This window comes from Schistocerca americana, chromosome X, assembly GCF_021461395.2.
Source record: "Schistocerca americana isolate TAMUIC-IGC-003095 chromosome X, iqSchAmer2.1, whole genome shotgun sequence".
NCBI lineage: Eukaryota > Metazoa > Arthropoda > Insecta > Orthoptera > Acrididae > Schistocerca > Schistocerca americana.
Genome location: NC_060130.1, coordinates 32,818,104 through 32,840,690, shown reverse-complemented (window position 1 = coordinate 32,840,690; position 22,587 = coordinate 32,818,104). Strand labels below are relative to the sequence as shown.

At 41.5% G+C, this 22,587-nt stretch overlaps 1 protein-coding gene across 1 annotated transcript in view; it reads right to left on the bottom strand.

Annotated features, from left to right (window-relative positions):
* Positions 1-572, bottom strand: part of LOC124554984 (molybdenum cofactor biosynthesis protein 1-like) — a 78,900-nt gene extending 78,328 nt beyond the window's left edge. Inside the window, exon 1 of the mRNA XM_047128722.1 lies at positions 554-572. Within this exon, the coding sequence (XP_046984678.1) occupies positions 554-572 (19 nt within the window). The remainder of the gene's footprint in view (positions 1-553) is intronic.
* Positions 573-22,587: the final 22,015 nt, after the last annotated feature.

The following is a 22,587-nucleotide window of genomic DNA, read 5'->3' as shown; positions in this document are numbered from 1 at the left end:
GGAGCATCGACAATGGCTTTCACTTTTCCACTGACAAAACTGTCTGTATGAATCCCACGAATGCTGAATGCAAATTTGTATGTCCGTCTGGTTATTTGACCTGTTGTGCTGCCATTCACAAACAGCATTACAGGAGGTGTTTTCCTACAGGATAACACTTGCTCACATACTGCTGTTGTAAGCCAACTTGCTATAGTGTGTCAACATATTGCCTTGGCTTCCTTGATAACCAGCTCTACCTCCAATCGAGCACATATTGGACATTATCTGATGACAGCTTCAACGCATCCACAAACATCATTAACTGTCCTTATATTGGCCAACCAAGTGCAACAGGCATGGAACTCCATCCCATAAACTGACACATGACACGTGTACATCAGCGTACCAGCATTTACTTTTACATTTGCTGTGGCTTATCTCACACTTACATTGATCTCTGATCCTGCAACATTAATCACTTTACATACGTTGTCTCAACAAATATATTCCTGGTATTTCATTACTCTACATTAATTATTTTTTGGTGTTGCAAATTTTTCCATCAGTGTACCTGGCCTTGCTTTAACCATCCCTGGTGCAATGCAGAATTCTCTTCCCAGTAGCGAGAAAATGCCATTATTCCAATTTTGAAATCAGATAAATTGCTTCTTCAAACGGACAGCTGTCGTCCAGACTGTTTACTCAGTGTCCTGCAAGTTACTTGAACACATGGTTAGTCGAAGGCTGTATTGTGTCCTTGAATCCCCGGATCTTTTGGCTTCGATCCAGGGTGCTTTTCGCCAAGGGCGCTCTACTGAAGATAATTTAGTCCACTTGAAGTGTGCTATCTGAACAGCTTTTGCTCAGCATCAGTTCCTTGTTGCAGTTTTCATTGATCTGCGTATATATCCTATGATACCACATGGTGCCATAACGTCCTTGCCACCTTAAAGGAGTGGGGCCTCCATGGCCCACTCCTGATTTTTATCCAGAACTTTCTTCCATGTCACACTTTTTGGGTACAGGTTGGTGCCTCCTGTAGCATCCCCCCCTGCAGGAGAAGGGGCTTGCACAAGGTTCTGTTTTGAGTGTCGCTCTCCTTTTTGTGGCTAGCAATGATCTGGCAGCAGCTGCATGACATATGGTGTCCCCATCCTTTCTGTTCGTCCGCGACGGCTATTGCTGGAGGCAGAATGCAGGGAGCAATACACCAAGCACAATCCTGGGCTTTCACTCATAGCATTCATTTTTTGGCTGCCATGACTTACGTTATGCATTTCTGTCATTGTGTTTTTTAGGACCGGTCTTTGATGCCTAGTTGACATGGCTTCCCCGTCTTTGTCAACTAAAGCAGACATGTAGGTCGCACCTGAATGCTCTTCTATGCCTCAGCGACACCGACCGCGGTGTGGTCCACTCTAGTTTGGTATGGCTGTATGCAGCATTGGTGCAGTCACACCTAGATTACAGGAATCTCTCATATGACTTTTTATCAGCTACAACATTACGCCTGGATTCGATACACTATTGTGGGGTAAGACTGGTAACAGGTGCCTTTGGACTAGGCAGCAGTTCCACTATTGTGGGTTCTGCACCATCAAAAATTGATGGCAGCTGCTCGCCCATAGTACCCTAACTGTCATCTCCTCTTTCCAGATACGAGATTTACCTCCGAAAACGGCAACACAGGTCTGGGGTTACGATCACCAAGTTTGAGCCTTGGTCCAGCACACAGTTTTAATCTGCCAGGAAGTTTCATATCAGTGCACGCTATGCTGCAGAGTGAAAGTCTCATTCTAGAAAACTCTTTAAGTGTAATTCTCTTTACATATTGGCTATTTTCTTCTTATATGGGGGACATGGTCTCATCTGAGAAGTGAAAGCAAGCCTGTAAAAGAAAGGGGGGTGGGGGCGGTTCTCAATTCTTGAGCAGTGACCCTCTTTTTTTTTTTTTTTTTTAAAAAAAAAAAAAAGAAAGATCGTTTGTAATTTGGGTGAGTTTATGTTCAATCCTTGCACCCAATTTACTCTTTCATCTACCTACTTTTTTTCTCGTCTAGCAGAACGATATTTATGACCGTTGCTTAATACCTGTTTGTATCACTTACACTGCTGGTATTTATGAATTCTTTAGCATTTGACTCCGGAAAGACCATTTTTCTTTGTAGTGAGGTCTTGCCAACAGCAAATTTTCTGGATGGAAAGTTGCCAATCTGCTCATATACTTTAAAATTTAAAAGTAAATCTAGCAATGCTAGAATGTATACAAAATACTGATATACCCATTAACAAGTTGTTGTTTAAAGATTCGCGACTTTTAAAACTTACGTAGATTATCTTTTTCATGATAGAACTTTACATAAGAAGTTATTAAGAACATTGTGAATATCACATGATGAACAATTGAATGACTAAAGCAGTGTTATCAACCCTCATTCATTGACACATGTAATAAATTCATCGAGGCAGTGAAGTCCAGAGCTGTTGTAAAAATTTCTGAAATTAAAAGTATATATTACCTAATGAAGGTAGTATTTTGGGGTGAAAGAGCACAATAATTATTATTTTTGGAATGTAATAATTCACTATGGCTTCATTTTAATTCTAATAAGTTTCACACTGTAATGAAACATTGTCTAAATGCCTCTCTCTCTCTCTCTCTCTCTCTCATTTGTTATAACTTACCGCTGTTATTTTGTATTTGTATTGCAGTCATTACATTAAAATTGGCTATATTGATTCTGCAATTTATACTATTATGTTATTGCTAAGAATTGATTTAAAGAATAAACGTATATATTTATTTGTAAGATTTTGTAAATTTATACCACTGGAACTCTTTCAAAATATTTGATTGCGTAATACTGCCAATAAATACAATGACTTTCTTTCTTCTGTTTATGATTGTAATAGATGTTGGACACTTTGATTCCAAGTATGTTATACAGAAACGCAGTGATTTTTTACAAAAGGCAAAACTATGTGTTCGAAGAATTGTGGAGAGGAGGGTATGTGATGTATTTTAAGTAGGTTATAAAGAGTAACTATAACAACAAAAACAATAAATTATTGATAAAATTATTTAATTGAATAGATAAAAAATCTACTCACCAAGTGGCAGCAGAACATACACATAAAAGACTGTTGTGATTGGCAAGCTTTCGGAGCCAGTGGCTCCTCCAGACAGAAGCATTGAAGGGGAAGAAAGAAGGGTAAAGGAAAAGGCCTGGAGAGTTCCAGGAAAAGGTGTAGATTTTGGGAAAGTCACCCAGAACTGCGGATCAGGCGAAAAATAGAAACGACACATGTCATATACCAGCTATTATGTAAACACTGTTCAGCTTTCTACATCTGCATGACTACCACCAAATTATCAGTTATGATAAATGGGCATAGGCATAGTGTATATACTGGAAACTCACAATATCCTGTTGCAGAGCATGCTCTACAACATAGCATACGTGACCCCGACACTTGTTTCACCACACATGCCACCTGTATTCTTCCGCCAGACACCAGTTTCTCTGAACTCCGCAGGTGGGAACTAGCACTACGTGTCCTTGGTTCTCACCACCCACCTCGCCTTAATTTACATTAATTTCTCCTGTCTCAGCTTTTCTTCACTGTAATTACTCTTTGTCTCACTCTGTTTTAGCTTTCTACATCTTTCATTGTCTTTCCCATCTATTTTCACTACCCCGTCCCGCAGCTGTTGTATACAATACGCTTAGCTTCTCACTCTTATTAACTCATGTACAGTTTTAGTAGTAATCTCTGTCTTGCATATTACCCTGTCTTCCACCTTTAAGCTCTCAGGTTTCCGAATCTTGCCCGATGCAGTCCCCAACAATTAGTCTTTCCTTCTCATCCTGTACGGTAAGTCATCCATGACCCACGGTTCTGGGTAACTTTCCCAAAATCTACCCCTTTTCTTAGACCTCTCCAAGTCCTTTTCCTTCACCTTTCTTGCTTCCCCTGCAACCCTTCAGCCTGAAGAAGGAGTCACTGGCTCCAAACGCTTGCCTATCACAACAGTCTTTTATGTGTGTGCTCTGCCACTGCTTGGTGAGTAGATTTTTTATCTATCCAATTAAATAATTTTATAAAGAATATCTGTGTGTGATGTTTTTATTGGTATACAACTTGTTATAAACAAAACGTATTTCTACCCCACAATATGACTGGGCCACCATGAAAGCAGCCACATCATTGTCAAATTCACTGAAACTACTGCATAGCAGTTTACTTGGGTATGGCTGCTGTTTTGGTCTTCAGTTTGGTTTAAGCACTGCGTCAATACCTTCTCTTCATAGCACTCGGAGGTCGCGATCTGCAACTGTTTTTACAAATGGCAAGAGAACTTTACCTCTAGTTGCTTGCTTTTCAGTGAAAGATGCAAATATTTTAGAATGTAGTGCCTTATGTATATCTGTTAGAATAGCCACAAACTGTTTGTTGTAGCAATTTTTATGCATCTGGTACAGTGTACTATCACAAGATACCAGGTACATCTACAGATGGTAAAATATATTCCCAAAAGCTTTGTAAAACCACTATGTGATTGGCAAGTATGCTTCCCAAGATTCACAAAAGACATAATTGAGTAATACCGTATTTACTCGAATCTAAGCTGCACTTTTTTCCGGTTTTTGTAATCCAAAACACCGCCTGCGGCTTACAATCAAGTGCAAAGTAAGCGGCAGTTCTGAAAAATGTTGGTAGGTGCTGCCACAACTAAGTTCTGCCATTGAATATATGTAGCACTACACAGGCATGCTTTGCAGGCACAAAGATAAATACTGGCGCCAAAACCTCTGCGTCAGTAAACAAATGAAAAGAAAACGGGGGTGGGGGGTGGAAGATGAGCTTTTTTCTCTGCCCCAAGTTTCGACCACTGCATTTTCATACTTTATCCAACGAAGTAAATACAAATTCCGTATTCTTCATCTCCGAATGTTGCAGCCTTTCAATGTACTACGAAAATCCAACTGGAAGAGTGTTTGGGATGTTTGTCAATATGGCCAAGTCTACGTGATGAATTTTTGTCCTACCTGTGACAAGAGATGGTAGTTAATAGCAACTTTTATGAATTGTGAATCACATGCAGTATTCTCTTCACCATAAGAATAATACGAATGTAAACATTTTGCCATGTATTCCTACGTGTTTCCTGATATCTGATTTAAATCCTGTCTTCCTAATAAACTACGAAACTAGAGTGAGACAACAGCAAACACGGAAGAATATATATATCATGTCATGTTTATATTCGTATTATTCCTATGCTGAATAGTGATACAGTCAGAAATGAAGCACAGCAACTGACTAGATTTTTAAACCTAAGATGGCTCTAATTTCTGTGCAGAATGTAATGCACTAAAGAGGCGTCTGCAAAAATTTTCAACGGGGAAAATTTTTCGCTAAACTTTCGTTTGGAACATCTATCATATGCAGTCTATTATATGGTTCTTGTTGATCATTATCGAAGAAAGCGGCAGTGTAAGTAACAACAAATAGTGGTCTCTTGCCATTGTTTCGCTGATGAAACGATTCCTCTCTCTTTTTTTTTTTAAATTGTAAGCGGTGGTAGCGTGCGCAAAAGCAAGCCATCCCGTGAGCGGCGACAGGCCGTAAACACGCATAATCAGAATGTGACAAACAATGCATGGCACAGTACGATAATGCATTTTGAGCTTAGAGTGATGGAAACACCTATAACAAAGAGAACGGCACTTATCAGATCAAAGAAAAGTAAGCAATCAATTCCAACCAGACGAAGCATGTGAGAAAGGCTCTCTAGTATAAATACGGACGGAGAGCCTGACGCATAGCAATGACTACGTGGTAAAGCTTAACTGCTAAGTTTACCACATGCACCAAACTACTGTAGCTGTATCGTCATTCATTCGACCTAAATTGTCTCATATTACAATGGACCAACTTTGTTTCGGTTTGGAGATGTGGTCTAAAACGTTTCTCCCCCTTGAATTTCGAGTCACAAATTTCAAGTGCGGCTTAGATTCAAGAAAATTTTTTTTCCCTTGATTTCGAGTCTCATTTATCAGGTGCGGCTTAGATTCGAGTGCAGCTTAGATTCGGGTAAATACAGTAAGTGTACTTCCCAAACCATTTTGAGAAACTATTTTGATGGAAAGCATATTTTCCAAGAGCGATTAAAACACTGCTATTTGGTGGGCTGTATACTCCTCACAGCCCTAAAAGCTATATTTCATAACAAAAAGGAAGTAAACTGGTGCAGCGGACTATCACTGGATGCCAGGAGCATGCAGAAGTGGTTCAATGTATTCCCATAAATGCAGTAAAGAAACACAGCTACTGCTAAGTATATCTCTTATGACCAGTAAAAGCCTTAAGTGCCTCTTTGCAGCAGGTCGACAGACTGTACAGCCCACGTGAGTCACACTGTCCCATTAACGAATGGAGACACAGTGCACTCTGCTAAAGTAAATGAGAGTGCAGGTTTGCTTTCACCTACATTACACAGTCAGTTGTACTTAGTGATTTCTGGTAGACAAAAGAATATTGAGAAAGGAGAAATGAAGGAAGATAAGTGTTTAATGTCCCATAAACATTGAGGTCTTTAGTGTCTGAGCACAAACTCTGATTGTTTCAAGGATGGGAAGGCTATTTATAGTGCCCTTTCAGAGAAACCATCTCGGCATTTGCCTATACTGATTTAGAGAAAGCTCAGAAAACCCAAGTCTGGGTGGACTAGATGGAGCTGTAGAGAGCAAAAACTGTAGAGGAAAACAGAGATTGGAATACATCCAGCAGATAATTGAGGCTGTAGGTTGAAAGGGCTACTCTGAGATGAACAGGTTGCCTCAGGAGAGTAATGCATGGACTTTAACTGTTAGTCGCCCTGAATGTGAGTCCAGTGAGCTCACCACTGTGCCACCTCGCTTGATATATTGTGAGAGAAGTTCCTGATTTAACCATTTCACAGTATGTGGGAAGTGTACTTACCATCAACTGTATTTCTTTACTGTATTCCTGAGAACACATCATACGAGCTCTGTATGCACCTGGCACCTGATGTTAGTTTGCTGCACCAGCTGAACTTTCTGTCTGTTATGAAATGTAGCTTTTAATTGTCATTAAATGTCACTTGTTCCTTTCAGAAGCAGTTGCAACTATATGTGCCACCAAATAATGTTGTTTTGAAGGCCACTGGGAAGTATGCTTACTACCAAAGTAATTTTTCCATGATACAAGGGGAATATACTTACCACAAAATTAATTTCTTTTTTTGGACTGCAGAAAGGATATTTACCACCAACTGACCATACTTACCACTAATTTAGTTGTTTTACTATGCTCTTGGGAAAATGTTTTACCTCCTCTGGATGTGGTTCACTTTTTGTGATAATATGCTAAACAACTGGTGTCTGTTTGTCATGACATCAGTGCTGTTGTCACTTGTTACAACAGAACACATTGTTTCATTCTGCAATATATGCTATTGTGACTTGTCTCAGCTCGTTTCTTTATGTAGTGTTAAATGAAGTTTCTAGGATTGTAAAATAGATAGTCAAATAAAAACAGAAAATTCCTTTTTTTCACATCTAGTAGTAACTCATCACAGCTTACTAAAGACAGTGGGAAGTATACTTACCACTATAGCTTTTTGCTCCTAAACCACAAAAATAAAATAATCAAAAATTAAATGTAGTTGACACTTCTAAAATGATACCAAAACAATTAACTTTACAGGGCTGCTACAAAAAATGTGCCCACAAATGGGTTAAAAACAAAGTATACAAGCTGTGGGGGCAGTGTGAAACTTTTTTAAGCACTGTATTTGAAAAATGTTATTCATTTTGTTCCACTTCTAGAATGTTAGGTTTTGTGGATTTTTGCCTGTACATTAATGGGTGTGGATGCGTTCAGTGGAGGTAAGTGTGTCGTGTATGATTTTTCTCAGTAAATATGTCCTACTGACGTTGCAGTATATCTCCAATGTTCTGGATGCATCAAATGAAGTTTAAAAGACAGCTAACTGCTGCTGCTGGTATGCCTCTTCATGTAAATGTCAGAGTTACTATTATTATTCAATACAGAAAGGAAGATTACCAGCTTAGCAATTTGCTGAAAATGAGTTCATTAAAGGGAATATTACAATTAACATCCTGTTAACGACAAATTAATTAGAGATGTGAAGCAGCCCCAGATTGGGGAAGGAAATTGGACGGATAGCTGACTCCACAAAAATTAATACATTTCATACTGTGCTCGAGCACAGGCAATAAAAAACAGTGAGCAAACATGATGTGTGTACTTGTTGCCTCAGGGTCTCCTGCGAAACTGAGGTGCTTGAGTAAGCTACATCACACTGCTTTGTTGTGTGCTTGTTGTCAAGCCAGTTTATGAAGTCCACATCCCTCTTCATTTTTATATGACTTTGTTTTGAATGCACTGTACAAGAATACTGAATACCTTGAAAATTATCGAGTTCAGCCATTCATTCACATGTAATATTCCAACAGCTCCAACACCGATGAGAGCCTTCAGGGGCGTAAAACGAGTAAGTGAGAAGTGCCACTGAACTACTAACAACCATTTTCATCTACTACTAATCTGCTCACATTAATCATTATTCAAGGGGATCAGTTCTACATCATTTTATTTTTATAAATATACAGAGAAGCAACTACTTAAAAAAAGCCAATGCTCTGCTACTTAAACTGCTCTGCCACTATTTTGATTTAATACTTCATGCTAAATGGGCATTTAATTTTACACAGGACACTGTCATCTAAACTTATTCTGATAAATTCATATACTTCCTTCCTGTGCAATGCCCTTTATGCTGTCAACGCCACGTTGGGACCGGTACAGTAGTTTCTGTTCCGTGGAGAACCAACCGTACCTGCACATAGGCTATTATTATGATGGAATCACCACTTCAAAACGCATTCCAAAGCTGCTGCCAGCTTCCCTCTGTGGAGTAAACCATCTACCATTCCTGTCTGCTCCTAGAGAATATGTTGCATGGCTAAATATGGTTTCTGTTAGAAAGTGTTTGTGCGTTGTGTATCTGAGGTGGGACAGGTAGGTAAATTCACATATCCAGGTAAATTATTGGTGGACTGGCTAATAAAACATTTTTTGCTTTAATTTTGAATATTTGGGGATTTCCAGATTGCTCCTAATGTTGGCTGGCAGATGTTAAAAGGGTGCTGCACCTGAATATAAAACAGTTTTCTTAACCCTAAGCTTCAATGCATATTCTCTATGGAAATTATTTATATTGTGATTGTTATGGTTGCAAGCTTTGCAATTAATGCTAAATTCTCTCTTGTCCATTTGAGCAGCTCAGAGGTTAGCATATCTTGCTGCTATGTGGAGGACACAGGACCAATTCGTGGTAATGCCTTTTTTTTAAAGGGCGAAGCTACTCCACACCCACACTGACATAGTGACCATCACCAAAGTTCTACCATCACCTCCGTTTGCTTCGTTACAATTGAGAAGTGCACAGGATGTGGGGTCATGATGTTGTCCGTAGGATTACCCACTAATACAGGCACTTTGAGGCGATAGAAGTGGTCGAGAAGTGAGCAGAAGGTAGCAGTTTTAAGGGCAGAGGGAGAAAAGTGCCGAGGCAAGCACCAAAACTTCTGCAATAGTCTGGACAGATAGTAAGAGCAGTAGCAGTTTCTTTCTGTCTGCAAGGGTGAGGTTGTCGTTAGTTTTGGGTATCGTGCGATGCTCGATACCATTGTCGCAGCTTAAAACACTCTTTACGAGTGTCAGTCCTATTGAGGAGGGGTACTCCTGGGCTGTGCTCCTGAGTGTCTCCTGGGCCACCTGCAGCATCTGTACTTGTAACATGCCAAGGTCATTATACGAGTGGTCAATTGGCCATAAAGAGGTTTGGTTGGATATGTTTATGTTTAGTGTGCAATACTGCTTTCCCGTATTGACAGTTGGTCAGCTAGATATTTGCAGCTGGCAATGCCATTTAGTTTTGCTGTAATGCAGGGATTCACCAGTGTTTATTTTGTCTGTGAGCTTGTGCTGTCCACAGGTGATTAATTGTCCCTAGATAGAAGTGTTTTTCAGCAGTTGTGTTTTCACCCGTGGTTGTGGTCATAGTTTCCCAGGTTAAGAATTAAGTGATTGTCAGAGTGTCTCAAGTTCCTGTACAGTCATGTGGTGAGTTTTTTGAATTTCTGTGTGTGAGTCTCAAGGCAGTATTCTCTGACAGTGTGTGTGGACTGCGGTGCACTTTGTTCTGTATCACCTGTAGGCGGCACAGGCAGTCAGAGCAACGTAACCCCAGACTGCAGCTGCATGCATCTTCATGGGTCTAATCAGTATCATGTAGACGGACCTCGATACAATCCTATTCAGTGTGCTTTACCTGTTGAGCTTAGAGTAACACTGTTTGAGCCTTGCAATTGCTCAGTTGGCCTGTCACTGAAGTATTTGACTTTCACACTGAAACGTATTGGGCGTGTGTGTAGTGTTATTTGTCTGCAGTCTTAATGTGGGGTCCTGCCCACTCATCTCGTATAGGGTGCCTAAAGGATGCTGCATTCTCAAAATGCTATACAACAATTCAAGCAAACAAAATTAATAGTTTTTATTACAAATAAGAAGCTTGACAATGCTTAACCTGGAATTTACAATGGTGTCGCAAGCAATAGGCGACATGCAGTATAAATCCGAGTCCTTTGCTATATACAATGTTCGTGCAAGTTTCACACACAGCTTGTGGATCACTAATAACTGTTATTGTAGCATTCTGCGCTAGGCCTGTCCGTATACTGTCCTAATCCTGTCCAAATACTGAGTGGCCAAGGCTGCCAGGGGCGGCACTTATATTCTCTTTGTCTAGGGGCCTGCTCCCGTCGTGGTGTGGTCCTTGCCAGTGGGCTATTGGCTGACGGTGTGTTCACTGCCTTCTTTGCTCTTGCGATCTTAAGTTTCATTCCAGAGCTTGTGGGTACGCCAGAACACGTAATGTTTGTGCAGTTGTTATGGTTGTCAGTGAACAAAACTGCTTCACACTTGTCAGCATTTGCTTTAACACACTGTCGTTCCAGCTAGGCAGTTTTGTTTGCCGTTGCGAACTATGCCTGATGGTTTCCAGTCTTGCACTAGGATGGTAGTGTCATCTGCGTAGATGGTTGCCATTGTGTTTTGTTCAGTTGGAAAGTCATTGACGTAGAGATTAAACAAGAGGGGCCCTTGGATGCTGCCTTGGGGTACTCCCACTTGTATACTGTGTTGTGTTGACAGTTTGCCCTGAACGTCGGTGTTGAAGCTTCTGTGGGTGAGATATGAGTGTGTAAGATGTATGAGCTCGTCGGAGAGACTAGCAGTGCAGAGTTTGCGAATGAGACGATTGTGCCGTAGATGACTGAAGTCCAGGAACAGTGCTCCTGTAGCTTTGTTGGTGTTGGGGGTGTGTGTAATATGTTCCACTACACGGAGGAGTTGTTGTGTTGTGGAGTGGTGATTGCTGAATCCAAATTGCTCCAGTCTCAGCGAGTCATTGGTGATGCAGTGCATAGTAAGATGTCTGAGAATCATCTTCTCAACAATCTTATTCAGGGAGCTCAGCAGGCTAACGGCTCTGTAATTTTGTGGTAGGGAGTGGTATTTTCCTGGCTTCCTGAACATCAGGACAGGGAAGTGTTGATGTTGTAGAATGGTATTCGTCATATGTGTGAGATGCTCTATAGCTTTATTCGTGAACTCCTGGGTGACACGGTTTTGAAAGTGATTGGGACCAGGAGCTTTTCTAGCTGTTTTGTGCTTAATAACCTGTGTAATTTCATGTGTAGCAGTATGTATTGTTACATTGCACTTGGGCTGGGTTACAAGCCATGTAACCTCCTGGTCCATTTCAAGTAGCAGTGCTGGATTGGAAGGAGCCAGATTCAGTGTGAATGATGTTGCTAGTGTTCTGGTCATCGGCTCATGCTTCTCCTCCATGGAGTATGCTGGTCTGTAAGGTATTTGTAAGCTTGGTGTGTAGTATTTCTTCTTGGTGGAGTGGACAGCTATTTGCCACACTCCAAGTCATGTGGTGTGCAGCCCTGCGAGTGTATTGTCCCAGTTTGTGGTTTTGAAAGTTTTAATTTAGCCTGTATGATCCCCTGGAGCCTGCTAATATGCTGTTTGTACAGTCAGTATCTCCCGAGATGATCTCTCATTGACATCGGCCCCTGTATTTCTGGGAGCAGGGCCATTGAGCATTCTTGTGGTATAAGTACTGTAATGGTAAATGCTATTGCATCCTGAACTGCGGTGGTAAGGGCTTTGACAGCTTCAACAAGTTTCCTGCTTCGTGTAATTTTGGGAATTTGTGGGATACGACTTTTCAAGCATTTCCTTGAACAATGCCCAATTCACACGCTTGTTGCTCAGTATCCTGTGAGATTCATCATACTGCTGTGTTTCTTCCGAGTAAAGTATTACAGGTGTTTGGTGAGGCCAAATCATGTATAATTTCAATGTTGATTGTGACTATAATGCCTATCACATCTAGTCTCTGTTCCCTGTTTTAAGTGTCACCTCAGCTGGCACTAGTGTAATGTAGTTTGGGCGCAGTGCATGTTCGCATAGTTTTTTTGCTATTGGTGTTTGATCTTTGTTAGTTCCAAGCAGAGTGTTTAGCATTAAGATCACCAGTGGCTATTGGTCACTATGCAATGTTGAGTATTGTGCTGATATCGCTTGTTATGATGTTACCACATCAATTGTATATCGATAACAATGTAGTGTTCACTCAGTTGACTTGACCCTAACAGCTGTGGCTTCTAGTCTTTCAGGTTCAGGGATCTTAATATTTGTGTATTCTTTGTCTCAATATATGATGATTGCTGTTCCACCCACAGTTGTGCCTTCAGGTGGTCAGTACAGTAGATGTAATATCTTGGGAAGAGTAGTTGTTTGTGTGACTGGAGCTCAGCTTCGTTCATGAGAGCAATCCAGATTCCCTTCTCCTCCATAAATGCAGCTAGCTCTGCCCTTTTGTTGCCAATCCCATCTGCATTCCAGAATAGCATCTGGGTCAAAGTATTGTTGTTTGTGTTTTGTGGTGTATTATCTATGGAAGAGTGTGGGCAGTGTGGTGATAGCAGTTTGTATAGCAGCCATGCACTGGCTGGGTGTAGCCGTCATGAGTTTGTGCATGTGTTACGATGAAGAGCCTCAAGAGGATCTTAAGCCACGTGAGTGGGGAATAGTGTCTCCACTATGCCTCTGATTGTGGTGAGAATGTTTGTTATGTCAGCCAAAGTGTTGGCGGTGGTGTTGGTGGCTGGTGGTCCTTATGTTGGTGTACTGGATAGGCTGGCTTGTGTGTTATTCATGGTTTGTATTTCATCTGGGGTCACCTGTGTTATTGCTGTGGTGAGGGGGGCAAGAGTGTGAGTTACGGTTACATTGTTCCTTTGAATGTGTTCCTATATTTGTCTGGTCTGTTGTTGGTGTATTTGTTGTGGTGTGATAGTGTCCCCTCTTTTGTTTTTTGGGTACCTCCGTTTCATTTCGTGTGTTTGTGGTTGCCCTAGTTTGGGTGTGTCTTCTGTGATATCACGAGTGTCACAATCTGGCCCAGACAGAGTTGACTTGGTGTTGTCTGGGACCGGCAGTGTTGTCAGTATAGGGGCAGTTTCTAGCATTGCATGTGTGGGTTGTGGTTCTGTTGTTGTGGGAGTGTGCCATGAGTTTGTGGAGCTCTGTGCATCCTCAGTTCATCCACTTCCACTGACAATGCCAGTAAAAGAGATTCCACACCTTACTGGTTGGGGGGTGGGGAGTGTCTTGGAGCTGTTCTGGTTACCACTTGTCTGTCTTTGGCACTTTTGCACCTTAGAGCTTCTTTGTATGCTGCACACCATCTGTAGTTTGCACATGGACCCCTCCACATTTGGTACATTTGATAGTTGTACCAAGTTTAAAGTGTCGTGCTACACGGTTACCAGTGCATTTGCGGCACCGTGTGCAAGATCACATCGGGTGCCGCATGGCCAAACTGCTGGCAGTGGTGGCACTGTTGGGGGACACACGGAGGTGTGTATATTTCTACTACGACCATGTGAAGCAGGAGCATCTGCGTCAGAAAGTTGCAGGAGTAAGCTGTGTTGTCCAACTCCACTAAATAGTTTGGCTGCAATCTGTGTGTCACGAATCCCAGAATTCATCTCATGCTCTCACAGTCCCAGCTGAGAGCTGTGATTATACCATGAAGAATGTCATTGAGGGTTGTTTTGTCAACTCCTTTCACGATGTACATTCGAGTTTTTTCCCCTTGGGTGCTATATTTATGATACTCAATTCCCCCAGCTTTGACGAATTTCAGGAGATTTGTGCAATCTGTTTTGTTGCATACATACCGTGATACATGGTCCCTTGTGAGTTTTGTGTTTGGTATATGGTGGGGAGTGACATTCTACAAATGTATTGTTTAGCTTGCCGAGGCAAGTGTAATTGTGTACTTTGACCAGTGGGAAGCCAGTCGGTGTAGTGTTCTGCGTAGCAGCTGGGGTAGTGTTGTGTAGTTGAGGTGCTGCAGAATTGTTTGTATGGTCCCTCATATTACCGATGCTCGGAACTGGTGTTGGTAAAAGCACGCTGCATTTGCCGTGTGAGTCAGTAGACTCAGTTGTTCGTGTATGTTGCTGCTGATTCCATTTTGGACCCGCCAGCTTCCAAGGTCCATCTTTGTTCCACGGAGCTCTCACTTTCAGCTCGAGGACTACTGCGGTGATATTGAGGGCCTCTCTAGTATATTCACTGGTGGTGTGACTGGTGTTTGTGTTGCTGTTGCTGTTGTGTTGCTTCCACCCGTCAGTTGGACAATGAGCTCATGCTGTCTCCGAGCCATTGCTTCTTGATTTGTGGCAGCGAAGTCCAGATTTAGCTGGTTCATCACTTACTGATAGGTGGCAAAGCAAGACAGAAACGTCGAAGGGAACAGATGGCACTCCTGCCTCTTGTGCTGCAGTCTTGCTACGGGTCGTCGGGTGGGATCTGCTTGGTGGATCTGCCGTCTCCCAGACATAAGGATACTTTTAAGGATAGAATGTGGATATGAGACAATTTTACTTTTTCATCTGAAAAGACAATTTTGCTTTTTTAGTGTACATAAAGAAGAGGGGAGTCCTTATGACTCACTTGTGCAAGATGCAATGCACAGTGCAAGAGAGCACGGGTGGAAGGCAGCAGCCTGTACTGGACAGTGTTGTCCAATGTGAACGTGACCCGGACACTGAAATACCCTATTAAAGAATGGGAGAGTCACACTGGGGAAGTTCCAACCACATTTGCAGGAACTTTGAGCCAGAACTCTTGGCCACCTAGCACTGTCAAGTGTGTAGCAGCGTGTGCTTGTTAGTGACACTCCAAAGAGTGTCCTGTGGCATCTACGCCAGTTTTAGCGTATGTGTAACACAAATTTCCTCTCGCTCGCAGCTACTGGAGGTACAGGGGGAAGGCAGCTGCTCAGCTGCGACTCACCCGTAGTACTGCCCGTGGTTTTCCTTGGTGGGAGGACTGGAACGAGGTGCACCAAGCCTTGTGATGCCCATTGGGGAACTGTTGGACTGAGGCGTAGTGACTCTGAGGTCAAGAAAGCTGGCAGTGACCAGAACAGGGTGTGCTAACCCCCCCCCCCCCCCTCGCCTTCTGCTTTCTGTGATGCCATTGCAGAGGATTACACTGTGGTTGGTCATCTGGTTTTGATGTGGACCAGAACATGAAGCTTTCCTTTGCTTTTTTTTTTGCTAAATTGACTCTTACTTCTGGACACAAACACCTATACAGAGCAAATGTATTGGCATCCAGGGTTTGGTTATTTGGGGGGAGGGGGGGGGGGGAGTGACTATTGTTTCCACCCTCCCTCGCCCAGCTTCCCTCAAAAATGCAACTCGCTAGCAACCTCGCTGTTAGCATACGACAGACATCTACAATTTTAATAACAATAATAAACACACAAAAATATATTAAATTATTCAATATAATAGTAACAATACAAATAGGTGGATCAAAGAAGGAAGAAAACATAGAACAAACAAAAGAACTTCAGAAAGTGTACAAACTGACATGGACACACTATAATAAAAGAAACATTTCAGTACAAGGCAAACACATGCACTACAATACAGTTATAGTATCAGAAGCACTCTTCGCATCAGAAATGACCACAATCTGAGGACCAGGCACCACAAAGCAGAAAGAATACAATGCAAAATCCTCAGAAAATTTTTTGGAACAGTGCACAGAGATGGTATATGGATGAAGAGATCAACCAGAGAATTATATAAACACAGAGGCAGACTCAGTCACAATCAGAAAACACCGACTAACATTCTGTGGACACATACACACAATGAATAGCGACAGATTCACAAAGGGATTTAGGATGTAGTAAATGCCTTAATCACAAAAACCAGTTGGTTTCAAGAAATAGAAGAAGGCTACAAACAAGCAGGAATCAGAATGGAAGTGATGAATGAAAGAGACAAATTCAGAAACAAAATTACAAACATAAAACTTGAAGTAAAGGAAAGGAAGAAAACAGAGAAAATAGGTACATATCAAAGGAAACAAGAACACAGTCAAAGAATGAAAAGATTTTGGGAAGAGAAAAGGGAGGAGGAAAGAAGGAAAACGCTGAACAATCACGTAACAACCAAGTTGAACTCTGTCAAAGTGTGTGCTCACCATCATTATTTCAATAAACATTATGACTGAACAGAGGTCTGCAAACACATGTGAATGAGGGGAATACTGTTTCTATCAGTGATTTCCAACTGTGTTCAGGAAGTCATTCTTTCTGTTGTTGTTGTATCGGATCTGTTGTTGACAGCTGGTATGTTCAACCCAGTGGTGTGCAGCTTTACCCGGCTGGAATGTTGTCAATCAGACCAAAAGCATGTCCTTGTGGGCAGACCCTAGCACGAGCAACTGAAAAGTGTCCTTTATTACATGTAGCTTGTCATTGCTGGAAGAACTTGGCATTTTTGACACACTTCTGTTTCCACGCTACCTCCTTCTCCAAAAGTTATGTGTGCATTTGGAAATTGGTGAAGTAAAAAATATAAAGACATCGTGTCATTCTGCCACATCTGTCTGTAGTGTGCATTTTGCGGTGCGTGTACGATACAAGGCATTTAGGTATGGTGAGGTTACTTAGCCATTAGTGTTCACAATGGCTGGCATAAAGGAAACATGACAAGTATTACATTAGAAAGCAACAGCGATAGCTTTCCGACCGCATAAATTCTACTAGGCAGAGTCAGAAGCAGACACAGTGGCCTGTGCCAGATACGAGGGTTGGAAGTGGCTGAAATGTGAGTTGTGGGACAGAGAGAAAGAGAGAGAGAGAGAGAGAGAGGGAGAGAACACACAGACAGCACCATAAAACATTCCCCATCTCTTTCTGCACAGAATGCACCACACTGCTGCCTTCTTAAGGGCACCCCAGTATAATATGTTGTTTGGGAAGTGTTTGGTAGTTATCATCATTGCTATGACCTCCACTTGTATCCACTCCTGCAAGATTGTGAAATCTACAGCCACTGAGGAGATTTACGTGAGATGTTCCTATCAACTTTATGTAATATTCATATTGCACACTTCTGCAGACAAAACAGATTTTCGACCTTAGCTTAGGAAAGAAAAGAATCATCACAGATCATTAAGGTTCAAAGAACTTGTCTTGAACACTGTAAGGGATCCGTGATCCCACAAACATAGATGCTAGTATCTGACGCCCAGGTCGATGGCGGACAGGAGTCGATTGTCGAGCGCTGCAGTAGGCAGTGAGACTAGTGCTGAGTGCGCAGTAGTATGGTAGAGTGTCGAGTGAGAAGTAGAGTGGGAAAGACGGGCAAGAATGGTGGTCGAGTGAGTTGTAAACGGTAAAATTGACTGGAGTATGACGAGTGAGCACGTCCCCCTGATCGTCGTGGGGTTGACTCTCACTAATGCCGATTCGCGAGTGATAAGAAACAGAAAGTGACAAGTGCCGAATTACGTGTTTCACGTCAACCGCGTTGGCCAGCAACAACCATGGATTGCAGTGAGGATTGTTGTGAATGTTAACCATCAGCATTGCGTGTGACAAAGTACTGAAAATCAGCAATCAGTAAAAAGAGATAACCGCAATTAGACGTGTAAGGCAAAGGTAGCAACTGCCTCAGAATTTGTGTGTTAGTAGGAAATATATATCAGTTGTACATCGCAACCTTTGTGATACTTAATAATAGACAAACTTTCAATCATTAGCTATTCTGTCTCAGAACAGCCGCATTCGCAGAACAACCAATAGCCTTTCATCCATTAAGCACACGGTCATATATCATAATAATTAACTGTTTGGTGGCTTCGGTAAATTACCCAAAATCCAGTAAAGGAATTAATCGGGGGTGTTTCAACACAAATGCTTAAAAATTCTTTTGTAGTTAACCTATTTTCAGATTATGAAGAGTTCTTTGTTACAGCTTGTATTTTTGTTCCAGGTGGCACTGAACTTGATGGCTGTAGTGATGTCGTGAAGGCACAGAGTTGGAAGTTGTTAAACCTTCAGAAACAAGATTTTCAAAAGTACTTCTTCTCAGATACCAACATTTCGCCCCTGTTTGTGTTGGATACACAGATGTCTCAGTTGTTGTCACATAATTTGAGTGTAGTGACTGAATCTAGAAAACAGTTTCTTTTGCTTCCCTGTACCCCAAGTATTATGTGCAATGCAGGACTCCTAACAAGACAAACACACAGAGCACAGCCCTCTGTCTTCTCTTGCCGTTTCTGCAGTTTGGGAGCACAGTCCGGAAGTCTGACTCATGTTGACCGGACCGGCAGGGCGAAAATGGTCGACATGGGTTCGAAGCTGGTGACAGAACGGACTGCTACAGCATGAGCAAAGGTTTTTGTGGGACCCGAACTGATGAAACTCGTACGAGAAAATGGCCTGAAGAAAGGTGACGTACTTAGCGTTGCTCGCCTGGCGGGAATTGTGGGGTCCAAGCAGACGTCCAGTTTTATCCCTCTGTGTCATAATATATCTTTCTCCTCTGTGGCTGTGGACATTGAACTGGACTCTGCTCTCAACTGTGTGATTATAACTGGCACGGCAAAGTGTAGAGGGCAGACGGGCGTGGAGATGGAAGCTCTCACTGCTGTATCGGTGTCTGCCTTAACAGTGTACGATATGTGCAAAGCTGTGAGTCATGACATTGTGATATCTGAAATAATGCTTCTGGCCAAAAGTGGGGGAACTAGAGGAGACTTCCACCGGACATGAGCATCTGTGTGGCAGTGAAATAAGTTAAGTATACCTGGTGTGATGTAGGCAGATTTCAAAGTCTGTCCATAGTTATCATAAATTATATACACATCGAATTGGCCTGAATATAAGTTGCACCTTTAATTTCGAAAAAGAGAGAAACTTAATTAAAAATAATTTGTCAAGTTGCCCATTTACAAAAGCTTTTCAAAATGTGATTTACCCTTTACCACTTTTTTTTGTAGTACACTGTAGATAAATTACACACCAAAACAAAGCTTTCAGTTGCAGTTTTCATGTAAGACACTCTTAACTTCACTAACATTCATTGTTTTGTCACTGTCAGTATTTTTGTCACTCTCCTCCCAAAGTACAGTGCCGTCGCTACAATCCCGGGCATTGCATGTGCAGCATTTGTTGAACCGTACCTTTAAAAAGCACATCTGTTAGATGAATAACTGTGAGTTTGAAATTTGCAACGTAACTGTACGGAATTCCAAAATTTTCTCTCAATGTTGTGCTTCATTGGTGAAGAATAAATTATATTCTTTAGTTAGAGAAAAACTGTGCCTGTCCCATTGTCTAAAATAGTGAAACTGTGAGAATGGTAATACAGAGGGGTCCAGAAAAATGTAGACTCTCTTTGATAGTCAATATTGATGGAACAAAATGGCATAGTGTCAAAATTCTTGCATGGGAGGAAGATCATTTTGTGTGACACCTGTTAGCAGCCAAGCAACATCAATGTTGCTGAATTGTTGACTGAAGTACAGCTGTCAGTGTTGCCAGTGTGGTAGCTGCACAGGATGTCTTGATGGTTTCTCATATCTCATTCAGTGTAGCTGGGTTCTGTTGGTAAACTTTGTTTGTCGAGGTCCCCCATTGGCAGAAGTCGAGAATTGTAAGGTCCCGTGACCTTGGTGGGCACTTGACAGCTCCTCTTCGATTTATCCGTCGTCCAGGTAGATTTTCATCTAAGTAGAATCTGATATCTCTGTGGTGGTGAGGCGGAGTACAGTCTTGTAGGTAAAAATCTTTAGTTTCCAAACACCTCTTGGATGGCTAATAAAATCAATGTTTGCAGCATATGATACACCTCACCAGTTATGTACCTTCAAAGAAGAATGGGTCAGAGAAACAATACTATGACGGACCACACCACACATTAACACCATGTGAAGTAACATGTTTGTCCATGTGAACATGAGGATTTTCAGCAGCCCAATACACGCAGCTATGACAGTTTACATTACCATTCAGGTTGAATTGTGCCTCATTAAGCCAGATAACCTTCCCTGCAAACCATCATCTTCGTGAAGCATGCCTTCAGACCACTCGTAGTGCTCCATCCTTCGATTCGGGTTGTCCTCATTCATAGTGTGAAATAATCTTGGAATGTACACTTTCCACTTTGCAGTCTTCAGAATTTATCATGCGCTTGATCAGCTTACCCCACTTCCCCATACATCCTGCTTCATAGATTTTTGAGATGATCTAGAAAAATGATGCAAAACAGCAGTGCTGGAACCTGGAGGTTGATGTTCTTGTTCAGAGGACCTTTCCTTGTGCACATTTTAAACAGCATTGTCGGCTTAAAATTTATACCAAATACAATAAATTGTTGTTTCAGTACAGCCTTGCATTGCTCAAACAATAGTTGTACTTCATTCAGTGCTGCATTGTCATCTGCTGGAAACCCACACGGCAAGATCTGTTGGGAAAACAGTGGTTTATGCTACCACTCAAAATTGCAGCCATATAACACTTTGTTCCAAAGGTAATAACAATCAGAAAATGTCTACACTTCTCTGGATCCCTCTGTAGTCACTACCTAAATGGGATAGCAACAAAGAGAATGTTTGCATTGCTACCTCATACACAACAATTGATTTACAAACTGTAGTGATATTTTTGTTTCATTTCAAACTTAAGAAGAAGCACTACAGTTGAGGTTTCTATGATTCATAGAAGTCCCAGTTTTTATGGGGTGTGCTGTATACTCTAATTTTTTTGGACATTTTTTGTAGAAATGGTGTATCTTATATTCAGGCCAGTATGGTACCTGTTTCCATCCTGTTTTAAGTCTTAATTTAAAATATTTATCTTTCTTTTTCCAACACCTTATCAATTTGAGAGAGATATTTAGAACAAAAAATAAGCACTAGCAAGTACGTTAATTTGCTATTGTTAAAACTTTATCTCGTGCATGTTCTCTACAATTTTGATATGACACCACCTGCACTCTTATCTTGTTGCCAGTAAAAAGTGAGTAAGTAGGTCATTAAACTCTCTCTCTCTCTCTCTCTCTCTCTCTCTCTCTCTCTCTCTCTGTGCCCTCCCCCAGCTGTGTGGTAGTGTCCTCTGTGTTGCTCTATTGTTTCAATTTTTGATGGTCCCGTGCTGTGAAAAGTTGAGGTGAAGTGTTCATTCTTAAATAAATAGTGTGTATCAGCTCTTTTCTCCTAGGATCAGGTTGTCATTGCTGTGTTCATTGATGTAAAATGACACTTTTTTAACAGTTCCTAAAAGGTGCACCACTTCATTGACATTTTTGCTCAGGTGTAGAGCATATTGGCCAGACCAATTTACATGTTTCAGCTTTACACTGTATGGTATCCTCTTTTTTAAAGGCCTATTATCTTTCTTGTGTGTGACTTGTCCAGAGATTGAAAATGTTTTATTTTGTAAGTTACCAATCCAGAACAGGTTTCTGTCAATTTAATTCTTCAGGTTTTTCCAGAAGCTTGCTGAAATTCCCGAGTTGTCCTTTGCACAGTCGGACATCATTGTCTTCCTCGCATATTTCGGTGACATTAGTCATTGCTTTTACTAAGTGCTACTTGAGACTGATCATCAGATGGAGCAGGTCTGTAATTTGTTCCCTCTGCCTTCCTGCTTCATCTGCAATCTGCCTTGACAGACACCATCCTCGGGTATCCGTGTTGCGTGATATTCCGAGTGCCATCTACACTCACGGGCACGATCCTTGTGTGTTATGTTTTCAGTCCAAGCTGGCTGGTAGAATTCTGTTTGTGGGCTGTCCCCGTTTGGGGACAAGGATCAGCAGGGCATGAAACCCTAATCTTTCATCTTTCAGTTAACTCAAATGTCGAGTGTCACTTTTATCATGTACTGTGGTTACAAATATAAGAAAATACAAAATGAAAATTTCTCAACATAGTCATGTTTCTTTTCAGTATGTTTCTCAGATCAGTACACTGCAATGTAAATATTCCATTAAAAGAATATATTTTTGATTGTTTCTTCAGTCAAAGATGCATTGCCTTCTTGACTTAACAATCAATGTCAAATCATTGTCCCTCAAACAATCCTGC